General features: G+C 32.0%; 2 protein-coding genes across 2 annotated transcripts; one reads left to right on the top strand and one right to left on the bottom strand.

Annotated features, from left to right (window-relative positions):
* Positions 1-199: 199 nt before the first annotated feature.
* PWA37_003590 (uncharacterized protein) lies at positions 200-1402 on the top strand (the record flags this gene model as incomplete). The annotated part of the gene is made up of 1 exon (XM_064860113.1): positions 200-1402. The coding sequence occupies one exon, from the start codon at positions 200-202 to the stop codon at positions 1400-1402; it is 1203 nt and encodes a 400-aa protein (XP_064712774.1).
* A 9034-nt stretch (positions 1403-10436) lies between these two features.
* PWA37_003589 (uncharacterized protein) lies at positions 10437-17456 on the bottom strand (the record flags this gene model as incomplete). Its single annotated transcript, XM_064860112.1, has 1 exon — positions 10437-17456. The coding sequence occupies one exon, from the start codon at positions 17454-17456 to the stop codon at positions 10437-10439; it is 7020 nt and encodes a 2339-aa protein (XP_064712773.1).
* Between the last annotated feature and the right edge of the window lie 1301 nt (positions 17457-18757).

Genomic DNA, 18757 nt, shown 5'->3' with positions numbered 1-18757 from the left:
CAGCGAATATAGAACTACGCTACAGGATGATATGAGTAATTATTTAGCATGATTTGACTGCAATTACTATCTTTGTTGGTTTTACTGTGGTATACATATATAAAGTGTGGGTTGTGCTTCTGAAAAAACTTTCCAATAAGAGGATTCCATCATAATGTCAGCACACAGATAATAATAACCCGACACACCCTACACTGTTATGACACAAGACCAAAATTCTTTGCCTCCATTAGATTCTATATTCAATCTTTACGATTTTGAATCCATTGCTTCTAAGGTTCTACCAAATCAAGTTTATGCCTACTATTCTTCTTCTGCAGATGATGAGGTTTCATACAGAGAAAATCATTATTCTTTTAGTAGAATCTTTTTCAAGCCAAAAATTCTAGTCGATGTCACTAATATTGACATTAAGACAAAAATCTTAAACACTCAATTAAATGCACCATTCTACGTTAGTGCAACTGCACTATGTGGTCTTGGCAACCCAATGAGTGGTGAACTATCCATTACTGAAGGGTGTAGTGAATTAAATGTACCACAAATGATTTCCACTTTTTCTTCTTTCCCACTTGAAGATATTGCTGCCGCTCGTAACTCAGAAGAACAAGTTCAATGGTTTCAATTATACGTTAATTCAGACAGAAAACTGTCACATGAATTAATTACCAAGGCTGAGAATTTAGGAATGAAAGCCTTATTTGTTACAGTAGATGCACCACAAGCCGGTAATAGAGAAAGAGACTTCAGATTTAAATTTTCTGTCACAAATAATAATGGTCCAGATGTTGCACAAAAGAAGAAACGAAACATAAAGGAAACAAACGGTGCATCAAAAAGTTTATCAAAATTAATTGCCACTGATTTGACTTGGGAAGATATTAAAGTCTTCAAATCACTAACTAATATGCCAATTGTTTTAAAAGGTGTCCAAAGAGTAGATGATATTATCAAAGCAGCTGAACTAGGTTGTAGAGGTGTCGTATTATCAAATCATGGTGGTAGACAATTGGATTTCTCAAGACCACCGATTGAAACTTTAGTTGAAGCCATGCCAATTTTAAGAGAACGTGGACTAGATAAAAATTTTGATATCTTAATCGATGGTGGTATTCGTCGTGGAACAGACATAATAAAAGCATTATGTCTTGGTGCTAAAGGTTGTGGTATTGCATCTCCTTTTCTATATGCCAATTCTCTTTACGGTGCTAAAGGTGTTAAGAAAGCTATTGAACTATTGGTCAATGAATTAATACTTTCAATGAAATTATTAGGTGTTACTAAACTTTCCGATTTAAATCCAGATTACATCGATATCTCAAATTTACACTCGAGGCACTTACCATTAACAAATTTTAATATGGGTAACGATGTTCATAATGGATCGTCATTTAACTATTAAATATCGATATATTTATTTTGTACGTACATATAAGATGAAAGTTGATTATTAACGATATAAGTCGCTGATAGCTTTATCTTGTTGTATAAGAAATTGCTGGTTTAGCTAATGTTAGCAGTTTTCATGGATCAAGGTTAATAACTGTCAATTACAAAATCTAATGGGAAATATGTCCAATATGGCTGATGAGGCATAATATAACTTTATCTATTTCGGTGCAATCCTTGTTTACTCCTTAGAATAAAGGTACTTGTTTTGTGTAACTACCAATTGGTTTTTTATTTTTGTCTATTAAGATAAAAAGATTGCAATGAAAAGTAAAAATGCTTCAAGTATATAGTATGTACAACAAAATGTTAGTTTCTTATTGATTTGCATTGGATCTGTGTATTTTTTTTTCTTAAGTAGTTGTATTTGTGTATAAACGAGACAAGTGGAATAGCATTTACGTTAAGTAATATTATCAACATTATAATTTGAGCCTTTTTATTTTATATAGTATTATCTAATATACTCAAGCTAAGAACTTTAGTTTACTATGAATTAACAATTTTCAGGACGCTATTAGATATTTAATATAATTAGGCAAGAATTTATTTTTTATGAAACAGCAACTTTAAACAAACTTTGAGTAGTTTTGTTGTTATGTCTTTTTTTTCTATAACTTACATGTATGTTATGTATAAAATATTTTACTATAGTTTTTATGTATAATAATGCACAACATTATGGTGCTGCCTTCTAACTTTTGAACATATACTGAATGATATCCAGTACAGTTACGTGAATTATCCTCCAGTCATTTTTGGTTTAGTTCTCTAATGAATTGTACAACATCAATACTTTCCCAATTCAAATGTTTTTAGTTGCAGTTGCTACCTAGTTAACTAGTGATAATACAAAAACATCTGCTGTTAGAATATTGCAATTTACAATGATGATGTTATTAAATAAAGAAAAATAAATTTGGAGACATACTAAATTTTTATTAAGGTTTATAATAATACCAGTAGATATCATTCCTGTTGGAAATTAAACAACTGTTACCACATGATTTATGAATAATCAAGTTATTTTATTTGTACATCTGCATGTATTGAAATGATTAAAAGGTGAAATGTTCTTTGATCAATTAAAATTTATTGAGATTGAAAAAGATAAAGAATGAGAAAGAGTTAGGGGTATAGTATATAGAGACTTGTTTGAGTTGGTGTATTACATAAGCCAGAAATGTTTAACTTGTCAGATAGTAAGATGTTGTTTAATATAGTTGTAATAATAATTTTGGATATGTTACCTGATGATCAAACAAACATATTAATATATAAATTTCTATTAAGAGTATAAAAGCATTCTAAATAATGATAGCTTTCTTGGTTGAGATATGAATAATTAATAATATTGATAACATCAAAAATATCTTCAGTAAGTAATAGTAGCAGGTTTATTTATTGCTCATATAGATTATCATCTTTGTCTATCTAATTGTCATAGTGTTGTATTAGTATTGGGATAATCAAAGAGATCATTTTAATATAATGAATTGTAGTATCACAAATAATTCTGTTAAATTAATACAATTAATAATCTACTAGTGTGATGTTTATAATGTAGAATATAATTATAGATACATTATTGGAAGAGTTGTTAGATCATTTATAACAGATTAGATAGTTTGAAACATGTTAGTTGTGTTCTTGTTCTAATACTTATATTCATATTGGTAATATTACAGTTAAGATCCAAAATAGCACACAGTTTAGAGTAAATAGCAAATTAGCCTCAGCATAATAATTAATGAGTTATTATACATATTCAGAGTTTATTTATATTATTTATTATACAAAATGTTTAAGGTTGTAATTGATTTCGAGATTTATGTTGCTATGTCTAACAAAGAGTAACAAAATTATCAGATGATTGGGATATGAGTAGAGTAAATAATGTCCATTAACATTGCTACAATAAAAATTAATACATCCATGTAAGTTATAAAAATTTATATTAAAGAAGATTCGAAGATAAAAGGAGTATACTGTATAATATTGTATCTTGTATATTTGTTATGTAGAAAGAAAAGACCAAGCAATACAATAACAATTTATAGTATTGCTAGCTTTCAACTATAAATATCAATAAAACTTATAATACCACCAATATCCTATTGTAAGTTATATTTTTTTATTATATTAGTCTAAAATGAACTCTACTAGAATTTTTGATTCCGAAGCCTTGCGTCAACATCTATGAAGCAATATTAATATATAGTTGGCGGCTGCTTTGTACAATTTTTATAAGAATCTATCATCTCTTAATATTTATGTGTCGTTCTATATTTGATTTTTTCTTTTCCTTCCTTTTTTTGTTTGTTTTTTGCATATATAATATTTAAGTATAGTTATTAATTTCATTCTTATACAAATTTTTTGAAAATCATTAAAAAAGTCCAGACAAAAATTTGTAAGGATTCTTATAAATAATATACAAAAATATAGATATTAATTATATCTATAAACGTTTACAAATCACATAATGGTCAATTCTAAACTAATAAACTCATTATTTTTGGCTGATCTTGAATACCTGAACTGATCTTAAGTTATTTTATTTTCTGGGCAAACCTTAGAAGATAGAATACCAACCTTAAAACTAATAATTACCTCTGGCACATTCTCTCAACAATCAGAGATTTCTTAAATGAAATTTTCAGTAATCTGCCGCCAACGTTAATTTGACAATCATTTGTTCGAATACACTTACGACTTGGCTTCAAAGTTTTGGCTACTCCAAGTCTTTCCCCTTAATATAGGGTGTTACCTGTGGACTGCGTATTTCAGTATTCCAAATAGAGCTTCTTACGAAATTTAATACAACTAACCATTGTGAAGAACTCAAATTAAGAAATCAAAAATTAAGACAGTGAAAAATTCTAGCATTAGCATCTGCACTTAAGATGCTACTAAAAATCATAATCATGATTAATTAGTATAACCCTTCATACATAAATTGCAAGTATATTTTTTTACCTTCTTATATAATAGAAAAAAACTGAGAGTATCATGAACAATATTTATAAGAAATAACTATTTACAATCTATAAAAGGAATTTGTGAAATTATTACTTTGTTTTCTTATCTTGATCCTAATATAAAATTCCATCTTCGAGACAAACAATCTTTCTCATCTATATATATATATATTTACTAGCCTATATTATAACAATACCAACAGTTTGATTTTTAGTAATACCTATCACATTATCTTGAATCATCTTCTAAAATACTAGTTAAGATTTACTCAATAATTTTTCTACCCTAAAAATTAAAGAGTATAACGACCATCATACGCTCACCAGGTTAAAATTGGTAAAAAAACTCAAAAAAACGATAATAAGAATAGAATGCACGAAACAGTTGATACGTTTCTTAAAAAAAATACAGTATTCTATAAATATCATTTATTTTATTTTTCTTCAATAGTTAGACTTAAGATTAAGACAACTTTTCACAATACACTATTTAAATCTTTAATTTAGACTGGTGCTTATAATTTTAGTAATGTCAGACCAGATTTGCTTCTATGTCACAAGATCGATTAAAATATGACACTACCTACACCATCACCCTTGTTAACGGTGACAGTTCTTCGTCTTCAGAAGTTGTTGATATTGTCACCCCATCTTCATCCACCTTATACACTACTGCTTACAACCATCTAAAGGGTAAAAATACTACAGTCTAACAAAAATATTATATTTTCTTTTGTTTTTCTATACAACTGTCCAATAAAAATAAAACAAAATCCACTTGTTTATATTAGTTTTAACCAATATATAGTTCAGAGTACTTCTCTTTTAAAATCATTTTAAAGATACACTCAAAAGAATACTTCACATAGTATACTATAAACATCTACTACCTACAAATTCTTATATTTTAACACATATTATTTTTTAATCATAATACTTCTCATTTCTATTTTATACTTTCCATAAAATGTACTGGAAACCCTCTATAAAAGTGTCTATCCTACACACTGAAGTATCGAAAGACTGGATGAGTTTTTTCTGTAATGTTAACTCTACCATCTAGCCTTAAACAGGATTGTTACACGCTACAACAAGGAGGAAGACTTACGTACCTAGTCTATCTTCCTCCATTAGGACTCCTTTTAACAGTTCTTCTTTTTTCAAATATTTGCAACTTTGAATAACAATGCGATCTCGAGGAAATTCTATCCACTGAATTCGGAAAAACAAAACAAAATCTAAGCTTTTTTTAATGGACATTTCCCTTTTTGGGATAAAGCCGTAGTGTTTTTGTCATAATAATTTTTACTCTATTGTCAACGGCTTTCGAGCTAAATCTCACGAAAAATATCTGCAGTCAGAGAAAAAAAATTTTTCGACTTGTAAAAGAAAGCAAAATCTTTAATGGGACATGTAAAATCCTTAAATTACACAACTACTGGAATCCTGTTGTAGGTAGCCATTTTTCTTTTGAAGAGACAGAGATTAGTCCTTTCAATCTTGAATTTCACATGGGTTAGATAATAAAACACCAAATAAACATAAATAAATATCTCAGAAAACTTCCTAATTAATTACTTTTGTTAAGACCCCTGCTAGCCAAATCTGTTTTAATGATAGAGTGTTTTCTATTATTATATTTTTGAAACAGACATCCAACAATTACTACAAAACACTTTGTTTTCCGAGGATACCTGTCTTCGATTTTCTTTCATATAGATCAAAACAGGTTATGTGGGACTGTTGTAATAATAGTAGTCATGCTTCTACTTTTCAATAAATCATTCTAAAATCTTCTGGATTTGTCAAAATCCTTAGAAAACACAATCATTATAAATAATATAAAGAAACTCAATCAAACATACAACAAATATGTCAAATATACCTTTTTTATAGCAATGCTAATTATGAAATAACAAAACAATTTATCATAACAATAATATTTCTGAAGAATACATCTGTGTAAATATAGACGATTTTATTTTTTTTAGATTTTCAAATATTATCATTAATTATATTAATATGATATTGTCTTCAAATAGTCAGTGATACACTTAGGCATTATATGCAATAAAAAACACAACAAAACTTTTTTCAAGATAAATTTTATACTAATGGGGCGATATTATCAATAAAGTAGCAGAGATTTCTAATATTACACATGAATAATCATTCAAATACAGAATAAACACAAGTTACAGCGAGTAGTCTTCACTGCTAAATTAACACTTGGACAAAAGAGTGGTTTTAACAATAAATTTGAAAGATAAAATCTCTTTTGAGCCATATATTGAAGATGATAGCTTACTAAATTTTACAATTGTAACATAAAACTACAAATATTTTATGGTAATTTGGATACTACAATATGAAAATTTGTTATTAAAAATAAGCAATTAAACGAAAGGAACAACATTTTTAGTTTGAATTTTGAAAATTACCAAATTTAAGGAATATTGATGTCCTATATCTCTGTTAAGTGTAAATTAACCTTAGTATACTTGGCAATTAAAACTTGAAAAGGACTCTAATAAATAAATATCCTTAGTCGCTAGTAATTATTAAAACATCTCTATTATACGTAAAAGCACCAAATTCAATTCAAGATATAGCTAACTTACATTTATCTGAGTATTATTCAGTTTTGTGATTTGTTATAAATCTATTAAATCTTTTTAGTATTCCTAAAATAATAATAGCAATATACACTTGAATTGTTTTAATTTTCTTTTTGCCTCTAAAAGAATAAATATACTCACCGATATTAACGTCGTTACTATGTCTCTCCAAGATACTGTACCGTAATTAATTTTTGCTTTTCACTATGTTTCTAAAACAATACTTCTAACACCTCCTCAAATTTATAAAGCATGAAAATTTTGATGGTTTCGTAGTTATGTAAACATTTTCTTATTATCATTAGAATTAGAGCTTTTGCTCTTCAATGAATTAAAATATGTTCTTAGGACAGTATGCTTTATAACATAATATAAAAGATGTTTACTTATATCTGTTAGAAGTGTTTTTTGTTTTTTTAAAGATCTCTAGATATCTGATATTCAACTGTAATAATATAAAAGAATCTCATAAATGACTGTATCAATTTTCCCTATTAATTGAATACTAATTAGAAATATGCTTGGGATAAATCAATTTGAACTTACAATTTCATTTCTATGAACTTCATTTTTTTTATATAATACAGGATACGACAATCTCTTGTTATACTAAATTCCTATGGGTCAAAAGATTTTGTATATATCATAATGAGTATGTTTTGGACATTATTTCTGTTAACTATAATAAATATTTATACAATAATGAATCAACTACTTCTTATAGGTTGCGGATTGCATACATTCCAAACTAGAAGAAATGATTCACTTCCTAATACTACATAAAAACATTGACGCAATAACATCAACATCTAATACGATTAAAAAAATGAATGTCCAAATTTTTCTGATCAAAAACAACAGAAAAAAAAACTGTTTTTCTTGCGCTGAAGTAATGAAAAAATGCATTTCTTTCGAAGTGAAAATAAAACATTTAACATAAACAACTTTATCTACTATGGATTGTCTTAAAAAACTTTAGCTTACGTATTGACTGGCTATTCTTCTCAACAACACCATATTAGTTTTCAAAGAAATTACAAACTTGGTATCCACTAGAATTTTCCAATCCATTTGAAACAAAAACAATAAATACGATGAATTATTGAAACAATAATTATAGCATATTCCCCCTTGATGTCAAATCACAATTAAAATTCATAATTAAAACGTTTATAGTATTATAATTACCTCTGCTTATTTGGAAACATCTATTAGCCCATTTTACGATGAAAACAAGTAGAAAATTTCATGTGAGTGAGATATTTCTATTTTACTATTATGTGATCATTTAAAGGAAAATTTCTCAATGTTTGTTCCAAACAACAACAGGCAAAATGTCATGCACAAAAGTAGTGTAAAACAACATATTTGTGCCAGTTGCATAAATGTCAAAAAGGAAATTGCAAGATTTGAAAACAAAACTATTATTTACAATGAAATTATGCAATCTTAAATTCGACTACGTTATTATAGTTAAAAATGCCAAATAAGCGAATGCAAATAATTTCTAGGCTTTAGCATCTATTGCAACTGAAATATTTTGATAAATGATAAAGATTGGCAGTGTTGTATTGATGCTAACTTTAGCAAGTTAAACTTAAATCAGGTTCCATAGAGACAATAACTTATGTGGAGTTATATTTTAACACATATGATAGAATTGATGATTAGCACAGTAGTATTGAAGATAGTTGGTTTATCTTAGACAATAATGAATTTTATATCTAACATTTCTATTACTTGAGCCTTAGACAAATTGGATCTCCATTTTATTAAAAACTATGCAGAAAATATATATGGTGTTTATAAACAAACACACATTGATCCTTCACTATTTCTTTTTCTTGAAATATTTTCTTCAAAAAGTTGTTTTAATGATCTACAAAAATCACTTTTAAATAAAAAAGTAGTGATTATCTGCCTATTATTCAACAGTTTTGATAAGTATACTAATAATTAAATAAAAAGAAAATAAGGCAAAAGCTAGTGGATATTATTTTACAAATAAAATAACAGAGAGACTTTTCTTACCTATGGTTATAATATTATATATATCTAGAATCTTTATTGCTATATCATAATAAATAGAATTCTAAAATTTATTAGTTCACCATTAAATAAATATGAAATCCAACCTTTATTAATGCGTTTAAATAATTTATATATTACAACATCCAAAATTTTTCACATAATACTATTAATACTTACAAATGAATAATATTTAATGACATAGTTATTGGAAAAGATAATACAAAGTGAAATATTAAAAACTAATGGGTGTATATTATATTTCTATTATTTTGTATATTTTATTAAGTCTTAGGATATAATTAGATGTAAACATTTCAAGTATATATAATGACAGTTTGATATTATTTATTTCACACAATACATCATAACTAAAAGTTGGATTCTTATAATACGTAATTAGATTTACAATAAGCTGTTAATAATCAGTGGTGTGTATTTGTTACTTGCTATATTGGCAATCTTACTTAAAATATACACTACCATTAGATTAATAATTAATTATACTCCCAGGAAGTACATTCCTATAATATTTAGTAACTTTGGTGGTTTCCTCATTAGAAATGTCTTCACCAAGACGCTGGATAGATTATCACCAAGTGGAATAATTTTTGGTTTATTTGTTTGAACGTTATTGAGGTCTACCTGCTCAGGTAGTTTCACAAGATCGACAGTCTCTGGGTCTTTCGATATTCCTTTTACTTTACTCCCATTCAGCTTAGTTCTCTTAGATATAGGGTTCCCATTCAGTATTTGATTCAAAGATACAGATCTTTTCATTTTCACATCTATTGGAGTAGTTTGATTGTTTTATATTGTCTCTTTAGAGTATCAAATATGATCATTGATATATTTCAGTAGGATCTTCAGATATTTGGTCTCTACGATAGCATTGAAGGATTCCATATAGATAGTGACGTATTCTTCACAACTGAAATGAAAAAAATATCGTCCTTGAGACGCATAAAGTTGTATTTAAGAAGGTCAATAACTTATACAACCCCTGTAGTCATGCTTTTTAGGTAAAGAAAGGAAAGCGTCATGGTGATGAGAATGAAGTAGACTACTAAGGTCATGCTCGTAGTAGTAGGACAAGATTCAATATTTTTAGGTAAAAATAAATTAGACCAACTAAAAGTGTTCTGTAAATAAATTATATTTAAAAAAAATATTTTATACAAAAAGTAAATAAATAAAACCGAGGTTAGTATAAAAAAAAGAGGCATTTGTACTTGTACTAATAATCAACAGGTGCTGTAATTTTTTTATACTAACATCAGACAATCACAATAAATGATATATTACAGCGTCTGTCAATTATTAGTACAGGTTCAAATGCCTCTCTAAAACAGTATCATAATTAGATCAAATGAATAAGAGCCATTAAAATAGCGCTGAATAGAACATCTGAGGTCAAACTAGCTGCCAAACCTTCATATTTTGCAACTGTAACACTTTCCGCAGAATTAGAAGAAGAAGTAGCAACACCTACAGATGGAACAACATTGGAATGGGCAGATTCCATGCTTACGTCTGAAGGTGCAGTAGCAGTAGCAGCAGAAGCTGTAACAAAACCTGTCTTAGCACTTTCTGGACATGAAGGAGTGTATGTAGTGATAACAACACCGTCTGTAGTATAAACTGTGCTAACTCTCAATACTGGTTCGCCATGTAGGGCAGTTTGACCGTTTTGGGAAGAAAACGAAGAGGTAGCGGTGGATAGTGAGCAAATTGGACATTCAGTGACATCTACCATGCGTGTGCTCTCAACAATAGCGGTTGTGACGGAGTGAGCAACATTTGTTTTAGCAGATGCAGCTTCACCAGCAGCATGTGTCTTACTACTGGCACCAATAACAGAACCATTACTGTTGCTTGGGGTAGATGTTGTTGCAGTAGTAGCTGATCTGTCAGTGGCATCTATAGCAGAACCATGACTGATTGAGGTAGATTTTTTAGAAATGGTGGTTGGTCTGTCAGTAGTATTCATAGCAGAACCATGACTGTTACTTGGAGTAGATTTTTCAGAAGTGGAGGTTGATCTGTCAGTAGCATCAATAGTAGAACCATTACTGTTTGAAGTAGATTTCTTAGAAATGATGGTTGGTCTGTGAGTAGCATCCATAGCAGAACTATGACTGATTGAGGTAGATTTCTTAGAAATGACAGTTGATCTGTCAGTGGTATTCATAGCAGAAGCATGACTGTTGCTAGAGGTAGAAGTGATGGTTGATCTGTTAGTAGCATCCATAGTAGAACCATGACTGATTGAAGTAGATTTCTTAGAAATGATGGTTGATCTGTCAGTAGCATCCATAGCAGAACTATGACTGATTGAGGTAGATTTCTTAGAAATGATGGTTGATCTGTGAGTAGTATTCATAGCAGAACTATGACTGATTGAGGTAGACTTCTCAGAAATGGTTGATCTATCAGTAGCATCCATAGCAGAACTATGACTGATTGAGGTAGATTTCTTAGAAATGACAGTTGATCTGTCAGTAGCATCAATAGCAGAATTATGACTGATTGAGGCAGAGTTTTTAGAAGTGATGGTTGATCTGTCCGTAGCATCTATAGTAGAACTATGACTGATTGAGACAGATTTCTTAGAAGTAGTGGTAGATCTGTCAGTGGCATCTATACTAGAACTATGACTGATTGAGACAGATTTCTTAGAAGTAGTGGTAGATCTGTCAGTGGCATCTATACTAGAACCATGACTGATTGAGGTAGATTTTTTAGAAGTGGTAGTTGATCTGTCAGTAGCATCCATAGCAGAACCATTACTGTTTGAAGTAGATTTCTTAGAAGTGATGGTTGATCTATCAGTAGCATCCATAGTAGAACCATGACTGTTGCTAGAGGCAGATGTTGTTGCAGTGGAGGTTGATCTGTGAGTAGCATTGATACTAGAACTACGATTGTTGCTAGAGGCAGCTTTTTCAGAAGTGGAGGTTGATCTGTGAGTAGCATCCATAGCAGAACCACGACTGTTGCTAGAGGTAGATTTCTTGGAAGTGATGATTGATCTGTCAGTAGCATCAATAGCAGAACCATGACTGATTGAGGTAGATGTTGTTGCAGTGGCAATTGACTTGTCAGTAGCATCCATAGTAGAACCACGACTGCTGCTTGAACTAGAATTGTTAGAAATGGTGGTAGATCTGTCAGTAGCATCAATAACAGAACCATGACTGATTGAGGTAGATTTGTTAGGAGTGGTGGTTGATCTGTCAGTAGCATCCATAGTAGAACCATGAATGTTTGAAGTAGATTTCTTAGAAGTGAAGGTTGATCTGTTATTAGCATCCATAGTAGAACCATTACTGTTTAAAGTAGATATTGTTGCAGTGGTAGTTGATCTGTCAGTGGCATCAATAGCAGAACCATTACTGTTGCTTGAGATAGATTTCTTCGAAGTAGCAGAAGGGGTAGAGGATGACTTAGGTTTACTGGAACTACTACTTGAAACAGATGCTTTCAAAGGCATGACATTTTCAGGGAATTCACCTTCATAATTACCAGGAGGTGCGTACTCACAAACAACATAATCACGGTAATAGGTGCCACAATATTTTACAGCACAACCAACCTCCTTGGTGGATCTCCAAACAACCTGTGTAAAATGTCCAGTTGCCATGGAAAAGCCAGGATGGCTGTAATTATAATGAGCAATTTCACTATACCAGGCGTCCACAGCAGCGACTGCATTAGGAAATCCCAGGGCAAGGTTTTCACCGTATGGACCATGAGAGTGCACAAGTCTACCAGAAGAACAATCATAAACGGCAGCATACTTCTCAGCATATACAGCTAAAGTATTAGACCAGGTCAAATTACCAGTATCAACATGCAAAGCTCTCAACTTATTGTGTGCGAGAACAACAGCAGCCTGTTCTTCTGGAGTCAACGCATATTTAGTATAATCAGTAGATGTTGTTGCTGTGGTGGTTGATCTTTCAGTAGCATCAATAGCAGAACCACGACTGCTGCTTGGGGTAGATGTTGTTGCAGTAGTAGCTGATCTGTCAGTAGCATCAACAACAGAACTATGATTGTTGCTAGAGATAGATCTTTTAGAAGTGGAGGTTGATCTGTTAGTAGCATCCATAGTAGAACTATGACTCTTTGAAGTGGATTTCTTAGAAGTGATGATTGATCTGTCAGTAGCATTGATACTAGAACCATGACTGTTTGAGGCAGATTTGTTAGAAGTGGTGGTTGATCTGTTAGTAGTATTCATAGCAGAAGCATGATTTATTGAGGTAGATTTTTTAGAAGTGGATCTGTCAGTAGTATTCATAGTAGAACTATGATTGATTGAGGTAGATTTGTTAGAAGTGGATCTGTCAGTAGTATTCATAGTAGAACTATGACTGTTACTCGAGGTAGATTTTTTAGAAATGGTGGCTGATCTTTCAGTAGCATCAATAGCAGAACCACGACTGCTGCTTGGGGTAGATGTTGTTGCAGTAGTAGCTGATCTGTCAGTAGCATCAACAACAGAACTATGATTGTTGCTAGAGATAGATCTTTTAGAAGTGGTAGTTGATCTGTTAGTAGCATCCATAGTAGAACTATGACTGTTTGAGGTAGATTTGTTAGAAGTGGCACTTGATCTGTGAGTAGCATCAATAGCAGAACCATGACTGATTGAAGTAGACTTGTTAGAAATGATGGTTGATCTGTCAGTAGCATCCATAGCAGAACCATGACTGATTGAAGTAGACTTGTTAGAAATGATGGTTGATCTGTCAGTAGCATCCATAGCAGAACCATGACTGATTGAAGTAGACTTGTTAGAAATGATGGTTGATCTGTCAGTAGTATTCATAGTAGAACCATGACTGATTGAAGTAGATTTTTTAGAAGTGATGGTTGATCTGTGAGTAGTATTCATAGCAGAACTATGACTGATTGAAGTAGATTTGCTAGAAGTGATGGTTGATCTGTCAGTAGCATCAATAGCAGAACCACGACTGCTGCTTGGGGTAGATGTTGTTGCAGTAGTAGCTGATCTGTCAGTAGCATCTATAGTAGAACTATGACTGATTGAGACAGATTTGTTAGAAGTAGTGGTTGAGCTGTTAGTAGCATCCATAGTAGAACCATTACTCTTGCTTGAAGTAGATTTCTTAGAAGTGGTAGTTGATCTGCTAGTAGCATCAACAGCAGAACTATGACTGATTGAAGTAGATTTGTTAGAAGTGATGGTTGATCTGTCAGTAGCATCAATAGCAGAACCACGACTGCTGCTTGGGGTAGATGTTGTTGCAGTAGTAGCTGATCTGTCAGTAGCATCCACAGCAGAACTATGACTGATTGAAGTAGATTTCTTAAAAGTGATGGTTGAGCTGTTAGTAGCATCCATAGTAGAACCATTACTCTTGCTTGAAGTAGATTTCTTAGAAGTGGTAGTTGATCTGCTAGTAGCATCAACAGCAGAACTATGACTGATTGAAGTAGATTTGTTAGAAGTGATGGTTGATCTGTCAGTAGCATCAATAGCAGAACCACGACTGCTGCTTGGGGTAGATGTTGTTGCAGTAGTAGCTGATCTGTCAGTAGCATCTATAGTAGAACTATGACTGATTGAGACAGATTTGTTAGAAGTAGTGGTTGATCTGTTAGTAGCATCTATAGCAGAACCATGACTGTTGCTTGAGGTAGATTTCTTCGAAGTGGTAGTTGATCTGTCAGTGGCATCTATACTAGAACCATGACTGATTGAGGTAGATTTTTTAGAAGTGGTAGTTGATCTGTCAGTGGTATCTATAGCAGAACTATGACTGTTACTCGAGGTAGATTTGTTAGAAGTGGTGGTTGATCTGTGAGTAGCATCAATAATAGAACCATGACTGTTGCTAGAGGTAGAAGTGATGGTTGATCTGTTAGTAGTATTCATAGCAGAACTATGACTGTTTGAGGTAGATTTTTTAGAAGTGGTAGTTGATCTGTCAGTAGCATCAATAGCAGAATTATGACTGATTGAGGTAGATTTGTTAGAAGTGATGGTTGATCTGTCAGTAGCATCCATAGTAGAACTATGACTGTTTGAGGCAGATTTCTTAGAAGTGGTGATTGATCTGTGAATAGCATCAATAGTAGAACCATGACTGATTGAGATAGATTTGTCAGAAGTAGCAGTGGATCTGTCAGTAGCATCAACAACAGAACTATGACTGATTGAGGTAGATTTTTTAGAAATGGTAGTTGATCTGTCAGTAGTATTCATAGTAGAACCATTACTGTTGCTTGAAGTAGATTTCTTAGAAGTGATGGTTGAACTGTTAGTAGCATCCATAGCAGAACCATGACTGTTGCTAGAGGTAGAAGTGATGGTTGATCTGTTAGTAGTATTCATAGCAGAACTATGACTGTTTGAGGTAGATTTTTTAGAAGTGGTAGTTGATCTGTCAGTAGCATCAATAGCAGAATTATGACTGATTGAGGTAGATTTGTTAGAAGTGGTGGTCGATCTGTCAGTAGCATCAATAGCAGAATTATGACTGATTGAGGCAGAGTTTTTAGAAGTGATGGTTGATCTGTCCGTAGCATCTATAGTAGAACTATGACTGATTGAGGCAGATTTCTTAGAAGTGGTGATTGATCTGTGAATAGCATCAATAGTAGAACCATGACTGATTGAGATAGATTTGTCAGAAGTAGCAGTGGATCTGTCAGTGGCATCAATAGCAGAACCATTACTATTGCTAGAGGTAGATTTGCTAGAAGTGATGGTTAATCTGTTAATAGCATCCATAGTAGAACCATGACTGTTGCTAGAGGTAGAAGTGATGGTTGATCTGTTAGTAGTATTCATAGCAGAACTATGACTGTTTGAGGTAGATTTTTTAGAAGTGGTAGTTGATCTGTCAGTAGCATCAATAGCAGAACCATGACTGTTGCTAGAGGCAGATGTTGTTGCAGTGGTAGTTGATTTGTCAGTAGCATCAATAGTAGAACCATGACTGATTGAGGTAGATTTTTTAGAAGTGGTGGTCGATCTGTCAGTATTATTCATAGCAGAACCATTACTGTTGCTAGAGGTAGATCTCTTGGAAGTGATGGTTGATCTGTTAGTAGCATCCATAGTAGAAGCATGACTGTTTGAAGTAGATTTCTTAGAAGTAGTGGTTGAATTGCCATTAGCATCCATAGCAGAACTATGACTGTTACTTGAAGTAGATTTCTTGGAAGTGATGATTGATCTGTCAGTGGTATCAATAGCAGAACTATGACTGTTACTCGAGGTAGATTTCTTGGAAGTGATGATTGATCTGTCAGTGGTATCAATAGCAGAACTATGACTGTTACTCGAGGTAGATTTTTTAGAAGTGATGGTTGATCTGTTAATAGCATCAATAGCAGAATTATGACTGTTGCTAGAGGCAGATTTTTTAGAAGTAGTGGTTGATCTTTCAGTAGCATCGATACCAGAACTATGACCGTTTTTCGAAGCAGTTGTTGTTGCAGTGGTGGTTGAGCTGTCAGTGGCACTTATATAAGTTATCTGGGCTGTTGATGGAAAAAAGTTTGACCAATCTCCAAAAGGTATTGTGTAAACAGGGTTAGGATTTGATGTCGGAGTTATAGTAATTGGAGCTACAGTATGTGTTTTTTGATATAGAGACATAGATGTCCAATTTATGGGGGCGGTTGCCGAATGAATTGTTGACCAATGAAGACTTTTATAAGCTGGTTTCAGAGGCATAACATTTTCAGGGAATTGACCAAACATATTACCAGCAGGTAAGTACTGACACACAACAAAGTATTGATTGGGCGAACCGTCAAAAGCGGGCCAAAATAAATTTGCAGCACAACCAACCTCTGTGGTGGATCTCCAAACAAGCTGTGTAAAATGTACAGTTGGCCAGGAAAAGCCAGGATGGCTGTAATTATAACTATTAATTTCATCAAACCACATGTCTACAGCACCGACTGGATTAGCAGCAGCTCCTGCGTACATGCTTTTACCAATATTGTAGTCGTAATCTGGAGGGTCTTCTGGAATGTCCTTGTATACATCAAATTTGCAAGCCCACCACGCAGCCCGTTTGGCTAAAGCATCAGACCAGGTCAAATTAGGAGTGTCAACAAACATAGATCTGTACTTATTAGTTGCCTCCAGAACAGCAGCCTGTTGCTCTGGTGTCAACAAACACTTAGCATCATTAGATGCATTATACGGATTATTAAAAATTATTCTGTCCACTGTTACAATAGGACCTTCACCTTCAATAGTAGCCGGATTCCAATAATCAGAAACTGGTGCAGCATAAGTAGTAACAGCATAAGATACTTGTGCCTTCGATACAGCAGAAAAAGCAGCTAAAAGCAGTGCCGCGCACAATGATAAGGCACTTGAGACCATTATATTATTTTCAAATATTCAGAATTATTGACTTTTCAGTAAAATATATAGTTTGGTGTGTATACTTTATGGCGTTAGTTTTTTTGGTTATTTGAGGTGATTCACTTAGTTCGGTTATACTGGTAGCATCTGGGAGTATAACGAGATGATGCTCATGCCTGCAAGAAGAGAAGCAAGAAACGAAAGAATATTCAGACATAATCCATAGTAGTTTTATATAAAAATGTGCTCATGACTTGCAATAAAAATGATCGTCTAATAGGTTCTAAATTTTTGACTGAACCAGAATAAGATATAAATAAAGTTTTGCAATAAATCTTCAATGATAAAAGTGTGTAAAGGAGTAGAAACAAAGAATGAAGAAGAAGATTTGTAATCTTCAAAAATTGGACTAAAAATCTAAGTAAAGCACAAAAACACAGCATAGCTGATCATTTTATTATCTCTAATAGGAAAAATATCACTGTGTGGTAGTTTCTTTAAACAAAAAAGGAAACAGAAAATGTTGAGTCCTCGAAAACCTTTCCAAATATAGAATTAAAAATATTGTTTATTGTTTGGGAATTTTCACATTGCAGAACAATAGAATCAGTTTTGTCTAGATATTTTACTTTTGAAAAACATAAAAGGGAAAGCTTACAAGTTTAAGAATGGACAAATAGTTTTTTTCCTTTTTTGCTATTGTGTTGGAAACAATCGTCTTTGTATTTGATGCAATGACAAAAAGAATAAAAGTGAAGAAAAAAATTACACAAGTGGGAAAAGAGACAATACAGACAATTCTGACCACACTATAGATATACATGTCTCTTTGTGTTCTATTTTTGAATTTTTGCCCCTGAATTATTTTAGAGAATCCCCACTCTTACAGGATCATCGCCCCTGATTAATTAGTTATTTGGCATTTATATCTCTTTTATACATATCACAATATTCTATAGTAAATCGATCTATAGAATGTACAAAATTTATTACTTCATTCACAATAAAATATTAACATTTTTGGCAGTGACCGTGGGATCGAATAGGAATGTATAATTTAAAAAAGGGGTAAAGAATTTTTATTGCATTGTTACTGTTTGTACATAAGTTATATAAAGTTATACACTATAAGAACCATCAACAATTTTTTTTCTTTTTTTAGTTCGTATTGCAAGAATCAGCACCTTATATGACGTTAGCATGTAGTAATATTTTTTATAATATTCAACAAATGTAGTAAAATTGTTCTTTTGTTAACCAAGAATTTATTATTTAAAGTTATTATTGTTCTATTAGAACATCTATTATGATAAAGATCT

The sequence above is a fragment of the Arxiozyma heterogenica genome (assembly GCF_036370985.1).
Source record: "Arxiozyma heterogenica strain weizmannii chromosome Unknown scaffold_30, whole genome shotgun sequence".
Lineage (NCBI taxonomy): Eukaryota > Fungi > Ascomycota > Saccharomycetes > Saccharomycetales > Saccharomycetaceae > Arxiozyma > Arxiozyma heterogenica.
Note: the sequence above shows the minus strand (reverse complement) of the source record. Positions and strands in the feature narration are given on the sequence as shown.